General features: G+C 36.5%; 1 protein-coding gene across 2 annotated transcripts in view; it reads left to right on the forward strand.

Annotated features, from left to right (window-relative positions):
- The window catches only part of TBC1D12 (TBC1 domain family member 12), an 89,516-nt gene that overhangs the window by 18,095 nt on the left and 46,009 nt on the right, over positions 1-25,412 (forward strand). Inside the window, exons 2-3 of one of the 2 annotated variants that reach the window (XM_065922949.1) lie at positions 23,090-23,213; positions 24,796-24,855. Coding sequence is in view for 1 of the 2 variants with exons in the window: in XM_065922948.1 (XP_065779020.1) it covers positions 23,090-23,213 (124 nt within the window). In the remaining variant the exon portion in view is untranslated. The remainder of the gene's footprint in view (positions 1-23,089; positions 23,214-24,795; positions 24,856-25,412) is intronic. The other variant, XM_065922948.1, reaches the window with a different exon arrangement.

The following is a 25,412-nucleotide window of genomic DNA, read 5'->3' on the forward strand; positions in this document are numbered from 1 at the left end:
GGATGGTGGACATGTACCCATCACCTGTTTTTGAGGATTGAATGAGGTAAAGACTAAGTGTTGAGACTTTCATCATTACTTGTAGGTGTATGTTTCTCTTCTACTAAAATGAAAACTCCCTGCAGATATGAAACATGTCTTTTTTGTCTTTGTAAAGAGACATAGAGCCATGTATATACGAACACAAAGATTTATTGGATTAAGAACTTTTTAAAAAAGTACCAGGGCTTAATAGTTAAATGATTGGAACCTTTGGAATGGTTACTCTGGGAGTAATAGTATCATTTCTCAAAGTATGTTTGATTCTCTGGGAGATGTTTCTGTAGGAGAGAAATCAGTTGGGCCCATGTAAGATAACACTGAAAAATTGAACGTGGAGGAGAGTCATAGTTGAAATACATTAGGAAACCAACTAAGCAAGTTCAGTTATATATTAACTATAGTAATTACTCTAATATTCTAGATATAATAGATTCATCCCCAGGCAAATAGTGAGACACATAATAATATGTAAATGGTTGAAATTTATATAAACAAGCATAAATTATTTCACCTCTGGTACTCTTCTTCCCCTCCCCTCCGGTACTCTTCTGAAGGATTAAATAAATTCAGTGACTTGGGGGTCTGCCACCCTTGAATTTGGTCATCTTGTGGTGGTTAGAGCTATACCAGTTTAATTTTGGTGAAGCCTACAACTCTTGTTAACAGGGTGTTTGCAAAACAGTCTGTATTTAAAGGACTCACTTATATAGTTTGTGGTAAAATACATAATACAGCATCTGTAACTGATACTGTTATAATGTAAAAGAAATATACTGAACTTTTTTTTTTTTTTAATTTATTTTTTTATTTTTCAGTGGGTTTTGTCATACATTGACATGAATCAGCCATAGAGCTACACGAATTCCCCATCCCGGTCTCCCATCCCACCTCCCTCTCCACCCGATTCCTCTGGATCCCCCCAGCCCAACAGGCCCGAGCACTTGACTCATGCCTCCCACCTGGGCTGGTGGTCTGTTTCACCACAGATAATATACATACTGTTCTTTCGAAACATCCCACCCTCCCCTTCTCCCACAGAGTTCAAAAGTCTGTTCCGTACTTCTGCGTCTCTTCTTCTGCCCTGCATATAGGGCCATTGTTACCATCTTTCTAAATTCTGCATATATGCGTTAGTATACTGTAATGTTCTTTATCTTTCTGGCTCACCTCACTCTGTGTAATGGGCTCCAGTTTCATCCATCTCATTAGAACTGATTCAAATGAATTCTTTTTAACGGCTGAGTAATATTCCATGGTGTAAATGTACCACAGCTTCCTTATCCATTCATCTGCTGATGGGCATCTAGGTTGCTTCCATGTCCTAGCTATTATAAACAGTGCTGCGATGAACATTGGGGTGCACGTGTCTCTTTCAGATCTGGATTCCTCAGTGTGTATGCCCAGAAGTGGTATTGCTGGGTCATATGGTAGTTCTATTTCCAGTTTTTTAAGAAATCTCCACACTGTTTTCCATAGTGGCTGTACTAGTTTGCATTCCCACCAACAGTGTAAGAGGGTTCCCTTTTCTCCACACCCTCTCCAGCATTTATTGCTTGTAGACTTTTGGATAGCAGCCATCCTGACTGGCGTGTAATGGTACCTCACTGTAGTTTTGATTTGCATTTCTCTGATAATGAGTGATGTGGAGCATCTTTTCATGTGTTTGTTAGCCATCTGTATGTCTTCTTTGGAGAAATGTCTGTTTAGTTCTTTGGCCCATTTTTTGATTGGGTCATTTATTTTTCTGGAATTGAGCTGCAGGAGTTGCTTGTATATTTTTGAGATTAATCCTTTGTCTGTTTCCTCATTTGCTATTATTTTCTCCCAATCCGAGGGCTGTCTTTTCACCTTACTTATAGTTTCCTTTGTTGTGCAAAAGCTTTTAATTTTCATTAGGTCCCATTTGTTTATTTTTGCTTTTATTTCCAATATTCTGGGAGGTGGGTCATAGAAGATCTTGCTGTGATTTATGTCAGAGAGTGTTTTGCCTATGTTCTCCTCTAGGAGTTTTATAGTTTCTGGTCTTACATTTAGATCTTTAATCCATTTTGAGTTTATTTTTGTGTATGGTGTTAGAAAGTGTTCTAGTTTCATTCTTTTACAAGTGGTTGACCAGTTTTCCCAGCACCACTTGTTAAAGAGATTGTCTTTTTTCCATTGTATATCCTTGCCTCCTTTGTCAAAGATGAGGTGTCCATAGGTTCGTGGATTTATCTCTGGGCTTTCTATTCTGTTCCATTGATCTATATTTCTGTCTTTGTGCCAGTACCATACTGTCTTGATGACTGTGGCTTTGTAGTAGAGTCTGAAGTCAGGCAGGTTGATTCCTCCAGTTCCATTCTTCTTTCTCAAGATTACTTTGGCTATTCGAGGTTTTTTGTATTTCTATACAAATTGTGAAATTATTTGTTCTAGTTCTGTGAAAAATACCGTTGGTAGCTTGATAGGGATTGCATTGAATCTATAGATTGCTTTGGGTAGAATAGCCATTTTGACAATATTGATTCTTCCAATCCATGAACACGGTATGTTTCTCCATCTGTTTGTGTCCTCTTTGATTTCTTTCATCAATGTTTTATAGTTTTCTATGTATAGGTCTTTTGTTTCTTTAGGTAGATATACTCCTAAGTATACTGAACTTTGTAAGTATTGCCTTTATAGCTGTTGCCAGTTTTGAAGTATCCTTTTATACTTTTCTACTTGTGAGGTAAATATTTTCTTTCACTTTTCTAATTAGCAAAACAAATTACATATTTTCTCCTGTTTTATGGTTTGTCTTTATACTTTCTTGATAGTTTCATTTGATGCGCAAAAGTAGAAATGTTTTAAATTTGATATATTACAGTTCTAAGTATGTATAACCAATTTAGTTTGTACTGTAAAAGGTAAGATATTTATGTAGCTATCCAGAGTACAGAGGCAAGAAATTGGAGAATGTGTGAAAAAGAGTACAGTTAGAGTTACTTAGTTTTAAGGAATATAAGCCAACTTAAGCTACTTAAATGCAGGAGAGTTTATTGTAGGCTTGTAATAGGAATCTTGTGCACATTCTGAAGACAGAAAATAAAATATACCTGGGCTATAGAGTACCTGGAATAATGGTTTGTCTGTTTTCCAGGGAATGCTTGGCTTTTCTCATCTCTTTTCTGCCTCTTGGTTGTTCAGTGCATGGTTTTTACCTGCATAAGCTGTTTCAACTGTACCTAATTTATCAGTTCAAGCTTTTATTGTCGTTTGACTCAATCTCTAAGTCTTCTATTTAAAAATCCTGGAAATCTGATTGTCTTAGCCTGCATATGAATTTATCCATGTTTTATCAGCAGTCCAACTTAATCAGTGCTGACTGAGGGGCAAGACCATGAAACACAAATATGGCCATTTTGGGCTACTGCTTCAGTCAGGGTTGGGACAAAGATACTGTCAAAGAAGTGGGAGTAGGTTGCAGGTATTCTAAAGTCATATATATTTCTCCTAGTTGTAAAAAGGGTAGTAGAAAATAATGTTGGAAAAATAATTTGAGTCCAAATTGTAAAAGAGTCTTTAATGCTCGGTTAACAAAAATTAAAACTTTTCCATAGATATTAGAGAGGGTTGAGGATTTGGGGCAAGAAATGAATTTCTTTATTCTTTTCTGCTTGTACTGTGAAGTTTATTCTAGCCAGAATGAGTTAATATGCTATTCTCTCCCTTTAATTTCTGTTTGTCTGAATCCTCCCTTGTTAATTCAACAAACATATTTGAGTACAGAATGTATAGCAGGAAGAGAAGGGGCTAGGATAAAACCTTTCTGGTAAAGCCAGTGATGATCACATTGCAAACATAAATTGAAATGCTTATGACGTTGATACTACCAGGGAGCGTGGGATGAGGGAAGCAATATTAATCCTCTAGCACTGAATCTGGCTTATAAATCCATCTTTGTGCTCATTTCAGTGCTTTACAGGGATTGGGAGGGGTAACTACAAAGAGGTAACATGATTGAGTTTTTTGGGGATGATGCAAATGTTTATTACCTCTACTGAGGTAATAGTTACACAGATCTGTGTGTGTGTGTGCTCAGTCGCTACTGAGCAGTTTTGACTGACTCTTTGTGACCTCATAAACTGTAGCCCACCAGGTTTCTCTGTCCATGGGATTTCCCAGACATCCCACTCGTTGCTGTTTTCTTCAGGGAATCTTCCCCAGCCAGGAATCAAAACTGCATCTCCTGCACTGGCAGGTGGATTCTTTACCATTAAGCCACCTGGCAAATGAATCTTTACATGTGGTAAAAGTTGTAGAACTGTATGCCAAAAGAAAGACAGTCAATTTTTATTCTGTGTTAGTTTTAAAAATGAAAATTTCCTGAGTTTAAATACCTTACGTGCAGGTTACTGTGGAAATAGTGCAAGTCTACTTCTCAATGCATTTAGAGTTTAAAAGTAGCATTCAGATTATTATATAAGATAGAAAGTAAAATAAGGAGAGAGTGATTTATAGAAGATATGGCTCATGGGGAGAAAGTTTCATAGAAATAATAGCTCCCCAGACTGCACTTCTCCATTAGACTAGTGTGATAGACTGAGTGTGTCACCTCTAAAATTCGTATGTTGATACCTAATCCCCACTGTAATACTGTTTGCTGGCGGGGCCTTTGGCATGTGCTTAGATCATGAGTGTGGAGCCCTCATGAATGGGATTAGTGCCCTTATGAAAGAGGCCCAGAGAGCTCTCTTGTGCCTTCTGCCTTGTGAGGACACAGTGAGAAGACTATGGTCTATGAACCAGGAAGCCAGCTCTCATCAGACACTGAATCTGCCAGTGCCTTGATCTTAAATTTCCCCAGCCTCCATAACTGGAGGGAAGAAGCGTCTTTTGTTTATAAACCAGCAAGTGTTTGTTTTTGTTGTTGTTGTTGTAGCAACCATGAATGGATAAGACAGCTAACTTGAGGATAGCAGTTATTTTTTTCTCTGCAGCCTTCAATTAGCAGACTGATTTATGTGTGCAAGCACAGCACCAGGGTACAATGGTCAACACGGAACTCACAGTCTAATGAGGTGGCAACATCCATAAAGCTCACATTCTAATGCAGAAAATGACAACTAATTAAATTTTCAAAATCGTTTTGGCTATTCTGCTTCCTTTGCCTTTCCACATCAATTTTAGAATCAGCTTATCTATATTTACAGATACTCTTTGTTAATTAACTTGGGGAGAATTAACATCTTTACTGTGTTGAATTTTCCATTCCTGAAACACAGTATATTTCTTTGTTTTTAATTTTGGTCTTATGAACTTTTTTTATCAGAGTTTTGTAGCTTTCAGCATACACATTCTGCTTATGTTTTCTTCAGTTCAGTCACTCAGTTGTGTCCAATTCTTTGTGACCCCATGGACTGCAGCATGCAGTAATGGACAGGCTTTCCTGTCCATCACCAACTCCTGGAGCTTACTCAAACTCATGTGCAACAAGTTGCTGATGCTGTGCAACCATCTCTTCCCCTGTTGTTCCCTTCTCCTCCTGCCCTCAATCTTTCCCAGCATCAGGGTCTTTTCTAATGAGTCAGTTCTTCATGTCAGGTGGCCAAAGTATTGGTGCTTCACCATCAGTCCTTCCAATGAATATTCAGGACTGATTTCCTTTAGGATTGACTGGTTTGATCTCCTTGCAGTCCACAGGACTCTGAAGAGTCTTCTCCAACACCACAGTTCAAAAGCATCAATTCTTCAGTGCTCAGCTTTTTTCAAGGTTCAACTCCCACATCCACACATGACTACTGGAAAAGCCATAGCTTTGAATAGATGGACCTTTGTTGGTAAAGTAATGTCTCTGCTTTTTAATATGCTGTCTAGATTGGTCATAACTTTTCTTCCAAGGAGCAAGCGTATTTAATTTCATGGCTGTAGTCACCATCTGCAGTGATTTTGGAGCCCAAGAAAATAAACTCTCTCACTGTTTCCATTTTTCCCCATCTATTTGCCATGAAATGATGGGACCAGATGCCATATCTTAGTTTTTTCAATGTTGAGTTTTAAACCAGCTTTTTCACTCTCCTCTTTCACTTTCATCAAGAGGCTCTTCAGTTCCTCTTCACTTTCTGCCATAAGAGTGGAGTCATCTGCAAATCTGAAGTTATTGATATGTCTCCCGGCAGTCTTAATTCCAGCTTGTGCTTCATCCAGCCTGGCATTTTGCATGATGTACTCTGCATATCAGTTAAGTAAGCAGGGTGACAATATACAGCCTTGACATACTCCTTTGCCAATTTGGAACCAGTCCATTGTTCCATGTCCAGTTCTAACTGCTGCTTCTTGATCGGCATACAGATTTCTCAGGAGATAGGTCAGGTGATCTGGTATTCCCATCTCTTTAAGAATTTTCCACAGTTTTTTATGATCACACAGTCAAAGGCTTAGGAGTAGTCAGTAAAGCAGAAATAGATGTTTTTCTGGAATTCTCTTGGTTTTTCAGTGATCTAACAGATGTTGACAATTTGATCTCTGGTTCCTCTGCCTTTTCTAAATCCAGCTTGAACATCTGGAAGTTCTTGGTTCATGTATTATTGAAACCTGGCTTGGAGAATTTTGAGCAGTACTTTGCATCATGTGAGATGAGTGCAATTGTGTGGTAGTTTGAATACGCTTTGGCATTGCCTTTCTTTGGGATTGTAATGAAAACTGACCTTTTCCAGCCCTGTGGCCACTGCTGAGTTTCCCAAATTTGCTGGCATATTGAGTGAAGCACTTCAACAGCATCATCTTTTAGGACTTGAAATAGCTCAGCTGAAATTCCATCACCTCCACTATCTTTTCTTAGATTTATGTCATGTTTTCTTAGATTTATGTCAAATATTTAATATTTTTGAGCTATTATCAGTTTAGTTCAGTCGCTCAGTTGTGTCCGACTCTTTGCAACATCATGGACTTGAACTATTACAGATTATGTATTTTTAACATTTCGGTTCCTAAATAGTCACTGCTATACTATATAAAAATATGATTGATTTTTGTTTGTTTTCTATCTTATAACCCTGGTAAATTATTAGTTCTAGAAGCTTTTCTGCGACATTTATTTTTCGTGCCTTGGTGTCCTGACGAGGATTTTACATTTTTTTTTGAAGGGAGTCATGGGAGTGGAAAACCTTACTTTGTTACCAATCTCCAAAACATTTGGTCTTTTACATTGAAGGATGATGTTCTTGTTGTTCAGTTGCTATGTCATGTCTGACTCTGCAACCCCATGGACTGCAGCATGCTAGGCTTCCCTGTCCTTCACTTTCTCCCTGAGTTTGCTCAAATTCATCTGCCTGCAACACAGGACATGCTGGAGTTGCGGGTTCGATCCCTGAGTTGGCAAGTTTCCCTGGAGGAGGGCGTGGCAACCCACTCCAGTATTCTTTTCTGGAGAATCTCATGGACAGAGGAGCCTGGCAAGCTACAGTCCATGGGATCGCAAAGAGTCAGACATGACTGAAGAGGCTGAGCACAGGCATAGCACGTGTCCATTGAGTTGCTGATGCTAACCATCTCATCCTCTGCCATCCTCTTCTCCTTTTGCCTTCAGTCTTTCCTAGCATCAGGGTCTTTTCCAGCGAGTTGGCTCTTCCCATCTGGTGCCCAGAGTATTGGATCTTCTGTCAGTGTCAATCCTTCCAATGAGTATTTAGGGTTGATTTCCATTAGAATTGACGGTTTCATCTCCTTGCAGTCCAAGGAACTCTCAAAAGTCTTCTTTAGCACCACAGTTGGAAAGCATCAATTCTTGGGCACTCAGCCTTCTTTATGGTCCAACTCTCACATCCGTACATGACTATGTAAAAACCATTGCCTATTGCTTTGACTATACAGACCTTTGTCAACAAAGTGTTGTCTTTGCTTTTTAATATATTGTATAAGTTTGTCATAGTTTTCCTTATAAGAAGCAAGCATCTTTTAATCTCATGGCTGCAGTCACCATCTGCAGTGATTTTGGAGCCCAAGAAAATAAAATTTGTCACTGATTCGACCTTTTCCCCATCTATTTGCCATGAAGTGATGGGACCAGATGCCATGTTAGTTTTTTTAATGTTGAGTTTCAGGCCAGTTCTCCACTCTCCTGCTCTCAAGAGACTCTTTAGTTCCTCTTCACTTTCTGCCATTAGAGTGGTATCATCTGCATATATGAGGTTGTTGATATTTCTCCTGGCAATCTTGATTCCAGCTGGTGATTCATCCAGCCTGGCATTTTGCGTGATGTACTCTGCATAGAATTTAAATAAGCAGGGTGACAACATACAGCCTTTTCATACCCCTTTCCCAGTTTCAAACCAGTCATTTGTTCTGCATCTGGTTCTAACTGTTGCTTCTTGACCCACATACAGTTATCTCAGGAGACACATAGGGTGATTTGTTATTCCCATCTCTTCAAAAATTTTCCAGTTTGTTGTGATCCACAGTCAAGGTTTTCTTATAGTCAGTGAAGCAGAAGTAGATGTTTTTCTGGAATTCCTTTGCTTTCTGTGATCCAGCAGATGTTGGCAATTTGATCTCTGGTTCCTCTGCCTTTTCTAAATCCATCTTGTACATCTGAAAGTTCTCAGTTCAGATACTACTAAAGCCTAGTTTGAAGGATTTTGAGAGTAAGTTTACTAGCATGTGAACTGAGTGCCATTCTGTGGTGGTTTGAACATTCTTTGGCCTTGCCCTTCTTTGGATTTGGAACGAAAACTTACATTTTCCAACCTGTGGCCACTGCTAGCTTTTCCAAATTTGTCGACATATTGAGTGAAGCACTTTTAACAGCATCTTCTTTTAGGATTCTAAATAGTTCAACTGGAATTCCATCAGCTCCACTAGCTTTGTTCGTAGGAATGCCTCCAAAGTGCTTGACTTCACACTCCAGGATGTCTGGCTCTAGGTGAGTGACCACACCATTCTGGTTACCTTGATCATTAAGACCTTTTTCGTGTAGTTCTTCTGTGTATTTTTGCAGAATCTTAATCTCTTCTGCCTCTGTTAGGTTCTTACTGTTTCTGTCCTTTATTGTGCCTGTTCTTGCATGAAATGTTCCCATGCTATCTCCATTTTTGTTGAATAGGTCCCTAGTCTTTCCCATTCTGTTGTTTTCCTCTACATCTTTGCTTTGTTCATTGAAGAAGGCCTTCTTATCTTTCCTGGTTATTCTCTGGAACTCTGCATTCAGTTGGGTATATCTTTCCCTTTCTCCCTTGTCTTTCACGTCTTTTCTTTCCTCAACTATTTGTAAAGCCTGCTCAGACAACCAGGAAGTTTACCATCTTGCATTTCCTTCTGCTTTATTTTGTACTCCAAGGCCAAAGTTGTCTGTTATTCTAGGTATCTCTTGACTTCCTACTTTTGCATTTCAGTCCCCTGTGATGAAAAGTATGTCTTTTTTTGGTGTTAGTTCTGGAAAGTCTTGTAGGTCTTCATAGAACTGGTCAACTTCAGTTTCTTTGGCATCAAAATTAGGACATAGACTTGGATTATTGTGATGTTGAATGGTTTACCTTGGAAATGAACCGAGATCATTTTGTCATTTTTGAGATTGTACCCAAGTACTGCATTTTGGACTGTTTTGTTAACTATGAGGGCTGTTCCATTTCTTCTAAGGGATTCTTGCCTGCAGCAGTAGATATAATGGTCATCTGAGTTAAATTTGCCCATTCCCGTTCATTATAATTCACTGATTCCGAAGATGTAGATATTTACTCTTGCTATCTCCTGCTTGACTATGTCTTATTTATCTTGATTCATGGACCTAACATTCCAGATTCCTATGCAATATAGTTCTTTACATCATCTGACTTTCACCACCCGACACATCCACAGCTGAATGTTGTTTCCACTTTGGCTCAGCAGCTTCATTCTTTCTGGAGCTGTTAGCAATTGCCCTCTGCTCTTCCCCAGCATCATATTGGACACCTTCCAACTTGGGGGCTCATCTTCTGGTGTCATATCTTTTTGCCTTTTCATACTGCTCATAGGGTTCTTAGAGCAAGAATACTGGAGTGGTTTGCTGTATCCTTCTCCAATGGACCATATTTTGTCAGAACTCATCTCTATGACCTGTCCATTTTGGGCCCCGCATGACATGGCTTATAGCTTCATTGAGTTATAAAGCCCCTTCTCCAAGACAAGGCTGTGATCCATGATGAGGAGTGTGATGTTAGCTGTAGGTTATTTTTACAGATGCTCTCAACCATGCTAGGTAACTTCCATTTTATTCATAGTTTTCTGTTTACTTTTTAAAATCTAGACTAGATTCAGGATATTTTCAAGCGCATAAATTGATATGGGTCATGTTTTTTCTTCTTTAGATTGTTAAGATGGTGAATTATATTGATTGACTATTGACTACTGAATGAGCGTTGCATTCTTGGAATACATCCCACTTGGTCTTTTCTTTTTACCTATTGTCACTTTTGATTTTTTTTTTATTTGAAAATATAATAGTTTTATTGAGATATAATTCACATGCCATAGAATGCATCCGTTCAAAGTGTACTCAGCTCAGTGATATTTACTCAGTTCACAGTTGTGCTATAATCACCATAATTTTAGAACATTTTTATCCCCCCCCAAACTGTGTATTAATCATGAAGATTAAATATTAATACATGAAAAGATATTTCACTTTTATGGTAAACAACACTAGCATAGTTTTATTTATGTAAGAGACATTAATGGATAAGTATTCACATGTGGTTAGTTTTATTCATCATTATCAGTCTTTATCTTGCCTTTCTCTCCCAGCTTTCTCTTTTTTTCCTTTGACTGAGCTGCATGGCTTGTGGGATCTTATTCTTCCAGCAGGGATTCCCTGACAGTGAGAGTGCTGAATCCTAACCACTGGACCACCAGGGAAGTCCCCTCCAAATTTCTCTTAGAGGTTAAAAGATATCTTACCTCCTGATGACTGAAATGTTTTTGCTTGTATTTTACTGATGTTGTTCCTTGTTCCTGCTCATGTTCTTCTCCTAAAAGTTCTTTCCTGTATCCTTCCTCTTTTCTTCTAGTGGTTTCTGTCTTTTCTCTGAATGTCTTAGGTACTACACTAGGCTTAACATAACAGTTTCTCTTCATGAAACTTTGATACATGATGTAATTAGTATGTAGCACAAAAGCAAGAATATTCTTATAATTATTTTTCCCTTCCTTAGTTGTATTCAATTGTGTTTTCTCCGTGCAAAGTGAAGGTTGCTCAGCTATGTTTGACTCTTTGCGACCCCATGGACTATACAGTCCATGGAATTCTCCAGGCCAGAATACTGGAGTGGGTAGCCTTTCCCTTCTCCAGGGGATCTTCCCAACCCAGGGATTGAACCCAGGTCTCTGCATTGCAGGTGGATTCTTTACCAGCTGAGCCACAAGGGAAGCCCAAGAATATTGAAGTGGGTAGCCTATTGCTTTTCCAGGGGATCTTCCTGACCAAGGAATCTAAGTGGGGTCTCCTGCATTGCAGGAGGATTGTTTACCAACTGAGCTCTCAGGGAAGTTAAAGAATTAAAAGATCTCTGTCAGTAAGATATTGCCTGAAACTTATTTACTAAAAGAAATAACACATACTATAAGATGACTTGCTGACATGAAAACAGGAGAAAGAAGAAAATAATTTATGTATTTGTGTTGTTTAAATGAGTATCAGGAAGCATTTTGGCGATGTGTTGGGTGAAAGCGAATAGGCATAGTTGGAAGCTCTTATGTTGTGATTGTGCTATGGAGGATGTGAACAAGATGAGTTTGATTAGAAAGAAGAGAAATTGTGTGAGAGACCTGGCTTCAACATTTACTATTGATGTGACCTTGGGAAATGGCTCGTGAACCTTTCTTGGGGGTGGTAGGGTGCCACATTGAATACTTGGAACATTTGATGAAAGCTATAGATAGCTGCCCAAGAAAAATGTTTATGAGTACATTATTGACTTTAAATTGTACATACAGTTTGAGGAAGCCCATGGACCTCCTCTAGTCTGTTCATGTAGGTGCACTGATTCTTGATCAAGGACCTTTGACCTGGTTTCTGTCTGAGGTCCCTAGCAACTCTGAAATACTTTTAAAAAAGAATTACAACCTTTACTTTCAGCATCGAAATTCTGTTTTTGTTTTTTTTTACAAAGAATAAATGATACTGAATTCTGTACTTTTCTGATAGTCCTGATCTGTGGCAGTATTTAGGTTAGTTAAACAGTATGTATTAAGTAAAATTCTCTATTTTTTTTTATTTTTAGGATTTGTAATAATGACAAAGACAAGATCCACAAACGGCCTAAAAAAGAAAATTCTTGAAATTCAAAAAAGCCTGTTATTTAGCAAAAAAAAAACCCAAACAAACTTTTTTTTGCATCTAGTCAGCTGAAAGTCTTTTTCAAGTGAAAAATGATTGAGGTTTGGAAAGAATGTAAGTAATCTTCATGCCAGATCTTTAATCCAAAATACTCAAGGGTAGCCAAAGAACTGTGTTTTAAAGAGACAGTACTTATACTTCTTTGAATTAATTATGTAGTCAACTGTAGCATTCCATGTTCACTAGATAATGTTTTCTTTTTGGCCTTCTATTATACTTTAGGGAAACTTAAGTACAAAGTCCAGGAAGTTGCTGTGTGTTCAGAAGTCCAACTTCTGCTGAGACAGAATTTGAAGATCAGGTCATGATTTCCAGTTTTTTAAGCTGATTTTTCTCTCTTGATTAAAGTTGAATTTTTTCCTGTTTTGAAAAGTATTCTAGCCCATTTTTAATGTATAACTACATTTAAATGATAGTTAGAATTTATTTAATGAATCTAAAAAGTGTAAAAAAGTCATATACATGTAAATATTAGGCAAAAATAGTGTTGTTTTGCCAGAACTGATGATATTGTTGGTGGTAAGAAGGTTCAGGATTATGTAGTCACAGTTTCCTGTAACTGTCGGATTTCATAGTCTGAGAAAATATGGAATTTATATGATTTTTGCTCAGATATATAAATGGGTTTGCTAATTCTTAAAGACCCAAGTACTGGAGATTCTACTTTAGAAATCATGAGCAGAGAACTTACATGGTGTGAATAAGTTGTGGCCCTTTTTGGTTAGCTATATCCCTTAATAAGGAGTAGTAGGCAAATGATCTCTTTTATATAGTTTTTAACTCTTTTAGTGTGGTGAAAGAAGTGAAGAAATCTTAGAAAAATGAAACAGATATGTGAAGCAGGTATTAACAAGTAAGAGCCATTCATCAGCCTTTATTATAAAAACCACTTAAAAGAAAAAACTTGGCCTTTTAAAATTTTCTTCCTCTTCTTATCCCCACATCTGTTATTTCGTTGTTGTTGTTGGTGGTGTTTCTCTTTTCTTTTTCTTTACATTTTCAGCAATATAGAAACATTGATCTGGTATTTCTTCAGTTGGTGCTGTTTCTTAACTGTTGCTACAGATTTTCTCAGTTTCTATTTGTTATGAAGAGTGGACGTAAGTAGTGCGGAGAATAGAAGATGGTGTATTTGTATCTCTGGTGTGTAGGTTGTTGTGTATGTGAACATAGTGTTGATTGGAGTGGAGAGTGATTTTAATGGAAAGATGAATTACTACTGCCTCTCCTTGTTCGCTATATACACTGACAAAATGTGTCATAGAATGAAAAGCAAACACAAAAAAACCCCGAACTAGAAAACATAATTTTAACGTTTCCAGTGTATCTGAATCAGTAAGATACCCAATCTGTAAAGACTTGACAGTTGGAGTGGAGGGAGAACAGCTCAACTGTTCCCAGATGTCAGCGCATCTGGGTTTGTTACTAGAAGAGAAAAAGACATGGACACAGACAAATAGGACCTCACAACATCAGCTTTAATACTCATAAAATCTGGGTTGAAAGATAACCTTTGTACCTCCTAACTCTAAATGTATCCAGCTAGTCACTAGCGCAGCAGGCCTTTCCTGTAGAGATGGGAGTAGCGAAAACAACCTGCATATTACAAAAGTAGAGCAAACAGTATCTTCTCTGCTGTTTGGTAACAATGTCTGTCAGCAAAATTTTATCTCCTAAGTTGGAGATGTATAAGGGAGAAAAGAGATGCTTGGAGTGTCCCTCTGCCCTGGCACTCCCGTGAAACATGAAGCAGTCAGAATGAATGATTTCTGTCCCCCAGCAACGATGTATAAATCTCATTCATACAGTCAGGCTTTACCTCCAATTCAGAGTGAAAGAATTGTCCCCTTTTAAGTGTGGATGCTTGAACACATTTAGCAGTTTTGTTCTGCTAAGACACCTTTAGTGTTGCTTTAAAGTCAAGAACTTTGAATGTCTTGGGAGGTGGGAAAAAGGTGGGGGGAAGAGACAGACAAAGACAGTTTGTCTTTAGTTTGAAAAGCTGGTGAGGAGGAACCTATGCCCACATGTTTATTTGCATTGGGACCTCCAATTTCTCAGTCTCTTGATGGTGGATTGGGGCAGGCAGGGGGCAAGGGAATGGGCATGAGAAGAACAACAGAGTATGGGATGTTTTTTAGTCTATTTTTGTAACTTTTAATTGTGTTTTCCCCTTAAGGTTTGATAAACTGGTATTTTTCTTCCTAGGCTAGCAAGTAGAAGCCCATTAGTCTGTAATGTTGTTTTAATATCATTCTGTATATTTGTAACAATGTTTTAAAATTATTTTTCATTGGAGATGTATGTCATTTAGCTACGTTATAGTTTTTTCATGGCAAGGGATAACCTGAAAACCCAATCCAAAATTTCTTAGTGGTTTAAGAAATTATTGTGAAACATTATCTGATGGCCTTTCTTTGCAGTTAGATACCTGTGGGTTCATATTTATTTTATGACAATCTCTTAGAGTAACTAAATTTTACTGGATAGGTAAATAGAAGATATTTGGCTTTGGTTTGTTTTTATGATTTAATGAGTATTTAGACTTCATTCTGGTCTTATTATAATATTGTACTATAATACATATTATAAGCAGACTTTTTATTGTGGGAGTTATCTATTTATTTGCTTTTTTTCCCCTTTGTATCCATTAAGATTAAGGAATTGCATCTATTGGAAGACCAACTGTTGTTTGGTTTAAAAAAATAGTATTCCTTGACTTTAATTTTGGAAGTTCAAAATATTTTTGTAAATTAATTTTGCACATAAACATATATATATACATGCATAACATTTTTTTTCCATTTATTTTTATTAGTTGGAGGCTAATTACTTTACAATATTGTAGTGGTTTTTGCCATACATTGACCTGAATCAGCCATGGATTTACATGTGTTCCCCATCCCGATCCCCCCACCCACCTCCCTCCCCATCCCATCTCTCTGGGTCTTCCCAGTGCACCAGCCCTGAGCACTTGTCTCCTGCATCCAACCTGGGCTGGTGATCTATTTCACCCTGGATGCATAACAGTTTTTAATGATTCAGAATAATTTCTAACTATATTTATTCAAAACTTTGTGTATATTTGGCATTTTGTGATTTGTAAAGGGTTCTGTTCTATAACTTACAGGGATCTAATGTACAGTGTCGATGTGTACAGCCTCTAGTTTTTCACATGAAATTGTGTTTGGTTGTAATTACAGTATCTAATTGTAGGTAAAGGTTATAGAGACAACCACTCCCAAAAACTCCTTGTAAAACTCTGCACATGAGTTTTCTGATGTCATTATCACTATTCTTTGGTATAATTGCTTCTTACATTTGTGGTCTTCTCATTCTTTTGCTCTGTCTGTATTCTCAGACAGGTGACATTCTTTGAAGCTGTGCTTCACTGAATGAAAAAATAATGCTTATGTTCTTTTACTTTATGGTGCTTTAATTAAGTAGATATGTAACCCTGCAATTTTAGAGAATGAAAAGCTATTTTTTTCACCTTACAGGCACTACCTTGTTCATGCATTGTTGTGAGGAGAAAAGCAATTTATAGATTTTTAGATCTGAAACTGTTAAAGTTGTAGTTAAAGATTTCGATCTTGTCAGCGATTGGAGTTGATGGTATCAATAGCTGTGAAAAACAGCCGCCCCCTGCCCTCTGCAAGAACTAATTATCAGTGTGAAGGCTTCTGACTAAATAATTACCTCAATATGATGAAGACAAATTTATATATGAATGTAAATTGACTCTAAGAGGAATACTTACAGTCTGAAATGTTTATCAACTTAGGCCCAAAGAAGTATGTCTAAACTTGTGATGCCTAAAACTATAGGCAGAGGCTAGCTTTATAACTCCTTAGTGATAGACTAAGAATATGAAATCTTTTAATTGGTTTAGTTAGTGCTCTCTAGTTACAAGGGAGTTCCAGTTGGTACATTAGGTTTATATAGCTTAATAAAAACTAGTGTTTTTTTTTTTTTTGACACATACAAAAGAAAATACATATGTAGCAGATATGTGAATTATGATGCCTGGTATACATTGGTAAACCTTTTGTCCAATCTCAGAAACAGAACATTACCAACGCTACTATTGAAAATATATTACCTTGTGAGTGCCTTTTTATCCTGCTCACCCCTAAGAGGTAGCAGCTATCCTGAATTTCCTTGATGTTTTAGGGAATAATTTTTGCCCCAAGTTTTTGTTATTATTTTTATCATTTTTGAGCTTTATAAAAATGATACACTGTGTGAACTTTGCATCTTGCCCCACCCCCTGTCTTTCTTTTTAAACTCACCGTTGTTTTTAAGATTCATCCATGTTGATGGATGTATCTTTAGCTCATTCTCATGGAGGAATAATATTGCGTTTACTAATTAGCATAACTTAAGTTTTCTATTCATCTGTCTGTGGATCTTTGAATTGTTAAAAGGTTTTTGCTCTCTTGAGCATGTTGCCTTGAATGTTTTTTATATATCTTCTAGTGCATATGTCCATAACATTCTCTGGAGTATGTAGCTAGAAGTATAATGCTCGATGGTAGTGTAGTGTGTGCAGCTGGAACAAATGTGATTACACCAATGTAAATTCCTCACAGTGTTTCTTTCCCTCTACGTTTGGTGTCATCAGGTTTCTTAGTTTCTGCCAATCCAGTATAAAATATTATTCTAGTTTCATATTCCAGAAAATCAAGCAAAACTTTAATAATATGTACACATGGGAAAGACCTAGGAAAACTGAGTAATGTTGTGCCTCTTCACTTTTTTAGAAGAATTTGAGAAAGATTGGTATTCTTCTTTAAATATTTGTTAGATTTTTCACCAGTGAAGCCATCTGTTCTTAAAGCTCTTCTTTGTTAGGTTTTTGACTATTGAGTCAGTCTCAGTCAGTCTCCTTACTTAAAAATCAGTTCAGATTTTCTGTTTCTTGAGTCAGTTTTGGTAGTGTGTGTATTTCTAGGAATTTTTCCATTTAAGTTATTTGATTTGTTTGTGAACAGTTGTTCATAGTATTCATATATACTCCTTATTGTTAGTAATATCCCCCTTTCACTTCTGCTTTTCATAATTTTAATCTTCTCCTTTTTTCTTAGTCTAGCTAGGAATTTGTCAACTTTGTTGATCTTTCCATAGAACTTGCTTAAAATTTTTTTCTATTGTTTGTCAATTCTCTTTTTCATTTTATCCACTCTAATCCTTATTATTTCCTTCCTTCTGCTAGCTTTGGGTTTAGTTTGTGCTTCTTTTTCTAGTTTTTTTTTTTTTTTTTCAGGTGTGCAGTTATATTATTGATATGAGGTATGGTTCTTTTTAAATATAGGTGTTTACAACTATAACCTTTCCTCTTATTGCCTTTGCTGTATACCATAGGTTTTGATATGCTGTATTTCTGTTTCAGTTCATCTTAGGTGTTTTCTAATTTATAATTTCTTGACTGATTTATTCACTTATTGGTTATTTAAGACTATGTTGTTTAGTTTCCATATATTTGTGAATTTTCCAGTTTTCTTCCTGTTACTTTATATATATGTGTGTGTGTATGTGTGTGTGTGTGTGTGTGTGTGTGTGTGTGTGTGTGTGTATTTCTTTGACACATTTATCTATTTATTTATTTGGCGTGGATGGGTCTCAGCTGCGGCACACAGGGTCTTCGCTGTGCCATGTGAGATGCCATGTGAGATCTTTCATTGGGGCGCAGAGACTCTCTAGTTATGGCACAGGGGCTCCAGAGCATGAGGGCTCAGTTGTGTGGTGCTCAGGCTCAGTTACTCCATGGCATGTGGGATCTTAGTTTCCCAACCAGGGATTGAACCTGAGTCCCCTGCATTGCAAGATGAATTCTTAACCACTGCACCACTAGAGAAGTTCCTCTTCCTGTTACTGATTTATAATTTCATTTTATTCTGGTTGGAAAAGATACTTTGTGTGTTTCTAATCTTTTAAAACTTATTAAAGCATTTGTGCCTTAACATATAGTTCATTCTGGAAACTATTCCATGTACCCTTAAGAATGTGTATCTTACTGTTGTTGAGTGGGATGCTCTGTATATGCCTATTAGGTATAACTTACTTAATGTTTAAGTCTTCGATTTCCTTTTTGACCTGTCTGATTGTTTTTTTATTAAAACTGTGGTACTGCAGTCTCTAGTTACTGTAGAACTGCCTTTTCCTTCAGTATTGTCAATTTTTCTTCATGTATTTTTCTTCTGTTGTTAGGTGTGTGTATGTTTATAATTGGGCTTCCCTGGTGACTCAGTGGTAAAAGAATCCACCTGCTAATGCAGGAGATGTGGGTTCGATCCCTGCGTTGGGAAGATCCCCTGGAGAAGGAAATGGCAACCCACTCAGTATTCTTGCCTGGGAAATCCCATGGACACAGGAGCCTGGTGAGCTACAGACTGTGGGGTTGCCAAAGGGTTGGGCACAAGTTAGCTACTTAACAACAACAAAAATGTTTATAGTAGTTATATCTTCTTGATGGATTAAACTTTTTTCCCCAACATATAATGTTCTCTTTTGCCTCTTGTAACCTTTTTGACTTAACATCTATTTTATGTGACAATAATATAATCACTGCCATTCTCTTTTGGTTACTATTTGCTTTCGATGTAATTTTCCATCTTTTTACTTTTAATCTCTTTGTATCTTTTTATCTAAAGTGAATATCTCATAGACAACATGTGCCTGCTGCTAAGTCACTTCAGTTGTGTCTGACTTTTTGTGACCGAATGAACCATAGCCTACCAGGCTTCTCTGTCCATGGAATACTCCAGATAAGAATACTGGAGTGGGTTGCCATGCCCTCCTCCTGCGGATCTTCCCAACCCAGGGATCAAACCCTTGTCTCTTCTGTCTCCTGCATTGACGGGCAGGTTCTTCACCACTGTGCCACCCAGGTAGACAACATACATAGTGTTTTTAATCCAGTCTTCCAGTCACTCTCCTTTTAATAAAAGAGTTTAATCAACTTATATATTTAAATTCAATGTTGATGAGGAAGGATTTCTGTCATTTAGCTGTTTATTTTCTGTATGTCTTATATATATTTTTTGTTCCTCAGTTCCTCCTTACCACTTTTTATATTTAGTTGAATTTTTAGTGTACCATTTTGATTCTCTTATGTTTATTTTAAAGTTATTTCCTAGTGGTAACTTTGGGGATTGCAATTGACATCATGAACTTAAAGAAACCTGGTTTGAATTATACCAAATTAATTTCATTAGCATATAAACCAGTTTCATTAGTGTACTAATATTGTGCTAACTATATACATGTCTGTACCTCCTTGTTTATATTGTTATTGTCAGAGATTACATGTTTGTATGGTGTATGCCCAATAACATAAATTTGTAAATATTATTTTCTGCATTTACCTTTTAAATCACATAAGAAAAATGTGGAGTTACAAACAGAAAAGTACAATAATACTGGTTTTGACATTTACCTGTGTAATTAATTTTAACAGTGTTATTTCTTCTCATGGTTTTGAGCTACTTTTCACTTCATTCTGAAGAATTCTTGACACTTCTTGTAGGGCAGATCTGTTAGGAATGAGCACTTTTAACTTGTTTATCTAGAAATATCTTCATTTTTCCTTCATTGTTGAAGGATAGATTTTTGCTGCATATAGAATTCTCAGTTGATAGGTTTTATTTTCCCCCCCAGAACTTTAAATTATGTCAGCCTGACATTTTATGGCCCACAAGATGTCATATGAGAAATCAGGTGTTAATCTTATTGAAGATAGATTGTTTGTGATAGTTGCTTCTCTCTTGATGCTTGTAAAATTCTCTTTGTCTTTTGGCAGCTTGACTATAATGTCTCTCCATGTATATCTACTTGAATTTATTCTGCTTGGAGTTTGTTGAGCTTCTTGGATGTGTAGGTTTGTGTCTTTCATCATATTTGAAAAAGTTTTAGCCATTCTTCAAATATTGTTTCTGCTGCCCCCTTTTTTCTTTCCTCTTCTGCTTCTGGAACTCTTATAGTACATATGCTAGTATACTCCACAGTGTTGCACAAATTTCTCAGGCTCTGTTCATTTTTATTCATTCTTTTTTCTTTGTGCTCTTGAGACTGAATAAATTCAATTGTCTTATCATCATGTTACATGGTGATATTTTCTTCTGCTTGCTGTAATCTGATGTTGAACTATTTTAATGAATTTTTAATTTTATACTACTTTTCAGTTCCAGAATTTGTTTGGTTCCTATATATAATTGTCTCTAATGATTCTCACTTTGTTCCCTGCTTGATTTCCTTTAATTCTTTGTTCATTGTTTTGGTTAGCTCATTGGGTATATTTACGACAGTTAATGTAACATGCTTGACTAGTAATCTCATTGTCTCAGCTTCCTTAGGAATGGTTTTTGCCAAATTCTTTCTCCTGTGAATGGTCTATACTTTGCTGTGTCTTTGTATGTATTATAATTCTTTTCTTGTTGAGACTTGGGCATTCTGAGTGTTATTATGTTGAAATTGTGTAAATCTGTTTTCTCAATTCTCAGTGACTGCAGATTTTTGTTCGTTGAAGACTAGAGCCATCTGTTTGTGTTATTTCCAAACTGTTTTTGCAAAGTGTGTAATCCTTTTTGTGTGTGGTTACAAGTTTCTGTTCTGTTATTTCCTGCAGTTAGCTGGTGGCCTGACAAAGATTTCCTTAAATATCTGGGTCAAAAAAAGTACCCTTTTTTAATGTTCTGATAGATACCACCAATGGAAGCTGCTGTTGCTGCCTGTTCTAGAAACTATTCCTCCTGGCTGGAGCCAGCAGGTTGCTGTCTCCACTGCTGCAGGAGGGAGGGACTGAGGAACAGTTGATGGTAGTTGGTTCACCCATGCTCTTTACTTAGGGAAGATCAGCAGCCTCTCCATTCATGCACTCCCTTGGTGGTTATAAATTTCTGCTAAGGTTCTTATAGTTCTAAAATGATTGATTCCAATTGCTCTTTCTGGCTCAATTTTTACTTTGGTGGAGGGACTGATTTCTAGATCCTTCTATTTGTTCATTTTGCATCAGTGATGTCTTTTGAAGTGCAGATGTTTCAATTTAAGCTTGATTCATCAGTTTTTCTTTTATAGATCATGGTTTTGATGTCTTATACAAGAATTCTTTGTATAAACCTTGGTGTCAAAGGTCCTTCCCCTGTGTTTAACATGGTGGGATGGGAAACCTTGGTTGGAAGGTGTGTAGGCAGGCCACATGGAGGCTTGTGGGGGAAGCAGAGCTTGAGGAGAACTTTCTGGGAAGTATGAGTGAGCTGTGTGGGGCTTACAGAGAGAATTAGTACTTCAGTGCTGGCAGGAAGCCTTTGGGGTGCCAGTTTAAATGTTAAGAGGACTACAGGAAAGCCATCTGCCAGTTGAGTTGCTGAGGCTGTAAGTTTGCTGAGGGACTTGGGCACATGACTGAGCAGAATTCTGTTGGATATCCTCACAGCAAACCACTGACACACTCTGCTTCAGCTGGGAACCACAGGAGAGCAGAGCCCCTTTCTCCTGCAGTGTCCCTGCAGTTCTCTCTACTGAGAAAGTGTAACAGCTTCATGTTTATTTTAAAAGGAGAGATGCTCAAAGGAATTCCATGTTGTCACAGAGCGTATACTGCAGGGTTCATAATGGAGCTACGAGGCAATAAATTGATGAGCACCACACAAGGTATAAAATAGTATTTAAATTAATAGGCTATCCTTTGAGGCATGAAACTTTATTGTAAATATACCTGTCCTTCATGTAATCATTATTGAAAATTTAGATATTTTATGAAATAGAAAACTGGGTAACTATATATGGTCTCAGATGAAACTTCTAGAGTATTCTAAGTAGGAATTAGTCTAAATTGTCATCAAAAGTCATCATTTCACTTCCACTGCACACCCAGGAAAATGAGACTGTTTCTTTATTACTGATTAACTCATATTTTGTAGGAGTCCATTGATATCTTTCTAAACTTGAAGAATAGCCTTAACATTATGCATTAAAAATTTATCCCATTCTTATCACAATAATGTACTTTTAAGAACAGATGTATGTATGTATTTTGAGTATAGATTAACCAAGTTATTTGAGATTTCAAATACTTTATGACTGTATGTAAAAATTGTAAATTTTCTTAGTGAATATTTATATCACAGCTTATATGAAGTGTTTATATTCAGTTGGATTTATTGTACCTTTCTGATTAGTCTGTGGTACCCTGGCATGCCATATTGATGTATACATACTTTGAATATCATTCCTGCTTACATGTACAATATATACTTAATTTGGTTGGTAAGGGCATGGTGATTATAGGTAAAATTCTTGTTCCTTATGCAGATTTTTTTAAGACTGTCAATGAGAAATAACTTTCTTACTAGGTTACATGTAAGCTTTTCTTTTGCATACTTGACTAGGAAAAACAATTTGCATATACATATATTATAGGAATAGGCTCAGTAGATACTCTTTTATTTCAAACACTAACAAATTGTTACAGAGAATAATTAAGTAGTATTTTCCCACAAAAATTGTATGGCTTAATCCTTTACCTATTTTATCCAAGTTCTCTTTAACTTTTTTGTTTTCAGATTTTTGGCTTTTACTGTCAAGTATAATACATGTATGGTCAATTCTAGTACACTTTGTAGCTAATTCAAAGCAAATATTTACATTTTATTTACATCTGTCACTTTTCAAATAGTTCCCTGGTTATCAGAAGCACAATTCATGTAATTTCTCTTGTTTCAGAAACCTTTTCCCAAAAAGGACAAAAGAACTCAAATCAGTTGTACATAGTGCTCCTGGCTGGAAACTATTTGGTAAAGTCCCTCCCAGAGAGAATCTTCAGAAAACTTCCAAAATCATTCAGCAGGTAAGTACTAATATAGACATATGGTTTGTTTTGCTTTTCAAATATTCTCTTCTAGATAATCAACCACATTCTACTTTCATTCATTTTTTTAACATACAAAATTTTGTGACTATAGACATTTGTAGTAACCTTAAGTTTTTTTTTAAAGCATGACGTATATTTTCAATTATATTTTATGGTTGTGAAAATTCTTTATAGTAACAGAACATTGATTTTATTTCCTAGTTATTCCTTGGAGAGTGTCTTTTTTCTTTCTTTTTTAAAATTTTCTCAGTAAACCATTCTCACCACATACTGTGACTTCTAATTGAACATGGTAGCGTTTGCAATGGCATAGATTTTATGTATGATAGGTAGTTGTGAACTGATGAAGCAGTATAAAGTGAAAACTGAGTAGATTTTGAGGTTGAAAATTTTCCTTGGTCATTTTCTGGTTTTCTACCAAGGACTTTGTGAGGTGGGTGGGTATATATTCTGTTTCTAGTAATTTAGAAGCCAACTTCTGTTACCTGTCTTAATACCCATCTTCTTGAGTTCTTAAGAACTTCATGTCTTATTTGACTTCTTAGCTTGTTCTGCTCAGTAATAGGAGATCAGTGAGACTGGACAACAGTGAGACTGACTCTTTTATCAGTTTCTGGCATTTTTAAGTTTAGAGAAGTTATTTCTCAGAAGGAGATAGAATGATAAATTTCTTATTTATCTCCTTCCAGTTGTAGTTTATCAAATTTAGCACATCCAGCATTTATAAAAATAATCACCATGAAAACAGTAATCATCATTTAAATTGGAAAAATATTTTCCTTAAAGGATTTAATAGTGTTCTCTTTATTGCTGAAAAGAAAAACTGGTTTCCGAAGTAAATGAGAACATAATTTTTAGATCTTTAATAGCATTTGTTATAGTTAATTTCATTTGCAAGTACTTAAAATATCAACTAGTTTATATGCTGCTCAGACTTAACACTAAAGTGCTATGATTCTCAAGCTGTGTGTCTAGGGCACCCCATGTGCTGCAGCAGCTAACGCTGATGGGAACCATGGCAAACTCAGTAATACTCTTCCACTGTTTGTTGGATACGGTGCAACCTGATAGCTTGAGGTGGTACACAGTTTTAACATAAAATGGCAATGTATTACTTTCTGTGACATTGTGTCTTTGTGAATCTGGTTTTTCTGAGTTTGCTGTGGTAAAAATCAGATACTCTGCAATAATCAGTGTGAAACAGGAAATGAAGGTGATGGTGTCCAGTCTTATTTCAAGATTTGTGAAATTGTACACTGCACAAAAGGCACACATGCCCAATTAGTGATTAATTGTGGTTATTTAAGAATGCAATAAGGCTTTCTTTTAATTTATGTGCATTTTTTCAAATGACTACTAAGTACTGGGACATAACTACTCATTAAACAGAATAATTGAGTACTTCTGTTGGTTTGGGGGTGCCAATAATAATGACTGAGACACTAAGGTTGCTGTTAATCCAATAAAGTTTGGGAATCTTTGCTATCTGGACATCTTAAATTTTAACTCTTTTTTTTTTTTTTTTGTAAAGTCTAAAAGTAACCTCTCTTGTCTATAGAGTTTTTCAGAAGACCAAGTTCGCCCTCTAGAGGCAAAAACAGTGGTCTTGCTATTGAAGGTTTGTATTCTTGACTTTATGGTAGTTTACCTGAAATATGCATGTGCATATAGTACTTTAATATCTTTATGTAAACTAACATTCTGTGATATTTTATTACTGTAGGTCTCTAATTACTAGTGGATAATTATCTGTTTACTGATGTGCCATTGCCTTTAATCTGCTGTTTTCATTTTGGAGTGCCAAGGCCTCACATTTTCTTTCCTTTATATATATATGTTGTTTCAAAATTTGATGAGTGGTCAGGAAAAGAACAAGTCTTATTTTCGTATGGGAAGAAAGAGTAGAATTGAAATGCAATTTCTATCTTCTACAGTGCCTTTCTGGCTGTTTACACTTGTTGATTTCTCCCAGCTGCTGCTTTTAATTTTTGAGTGTTCTGGTGTGTGTAGGGACTAGTGTGTATTTTGGTGCCTTTTTCATGCTTCTGTTTGTTTTCTGGGGGCCGTGATGGACAGCAAAGTCATTGTTCCTCTGACCATTTTCCACCCTCAAAAATATGTGTCTGTTTCACCATGTGATGGAGTATGTCTCTACTTTCTCTTTTACTACAGTTT

This window comes from Muntiacus reevesi, chromosome 2, assembly GCF_963930625.1.
Source record: "Muntiacus reevesi chromosome 2, mMunRee1.1, whole genome shotgun sequence".
Classification (NCBI taxonomy): Eukaryota; Metazoa; Chordata; class Mammalia; order Artiodactyla; family Cervidae; genus Muntiacus; species Muntiacus reevesi.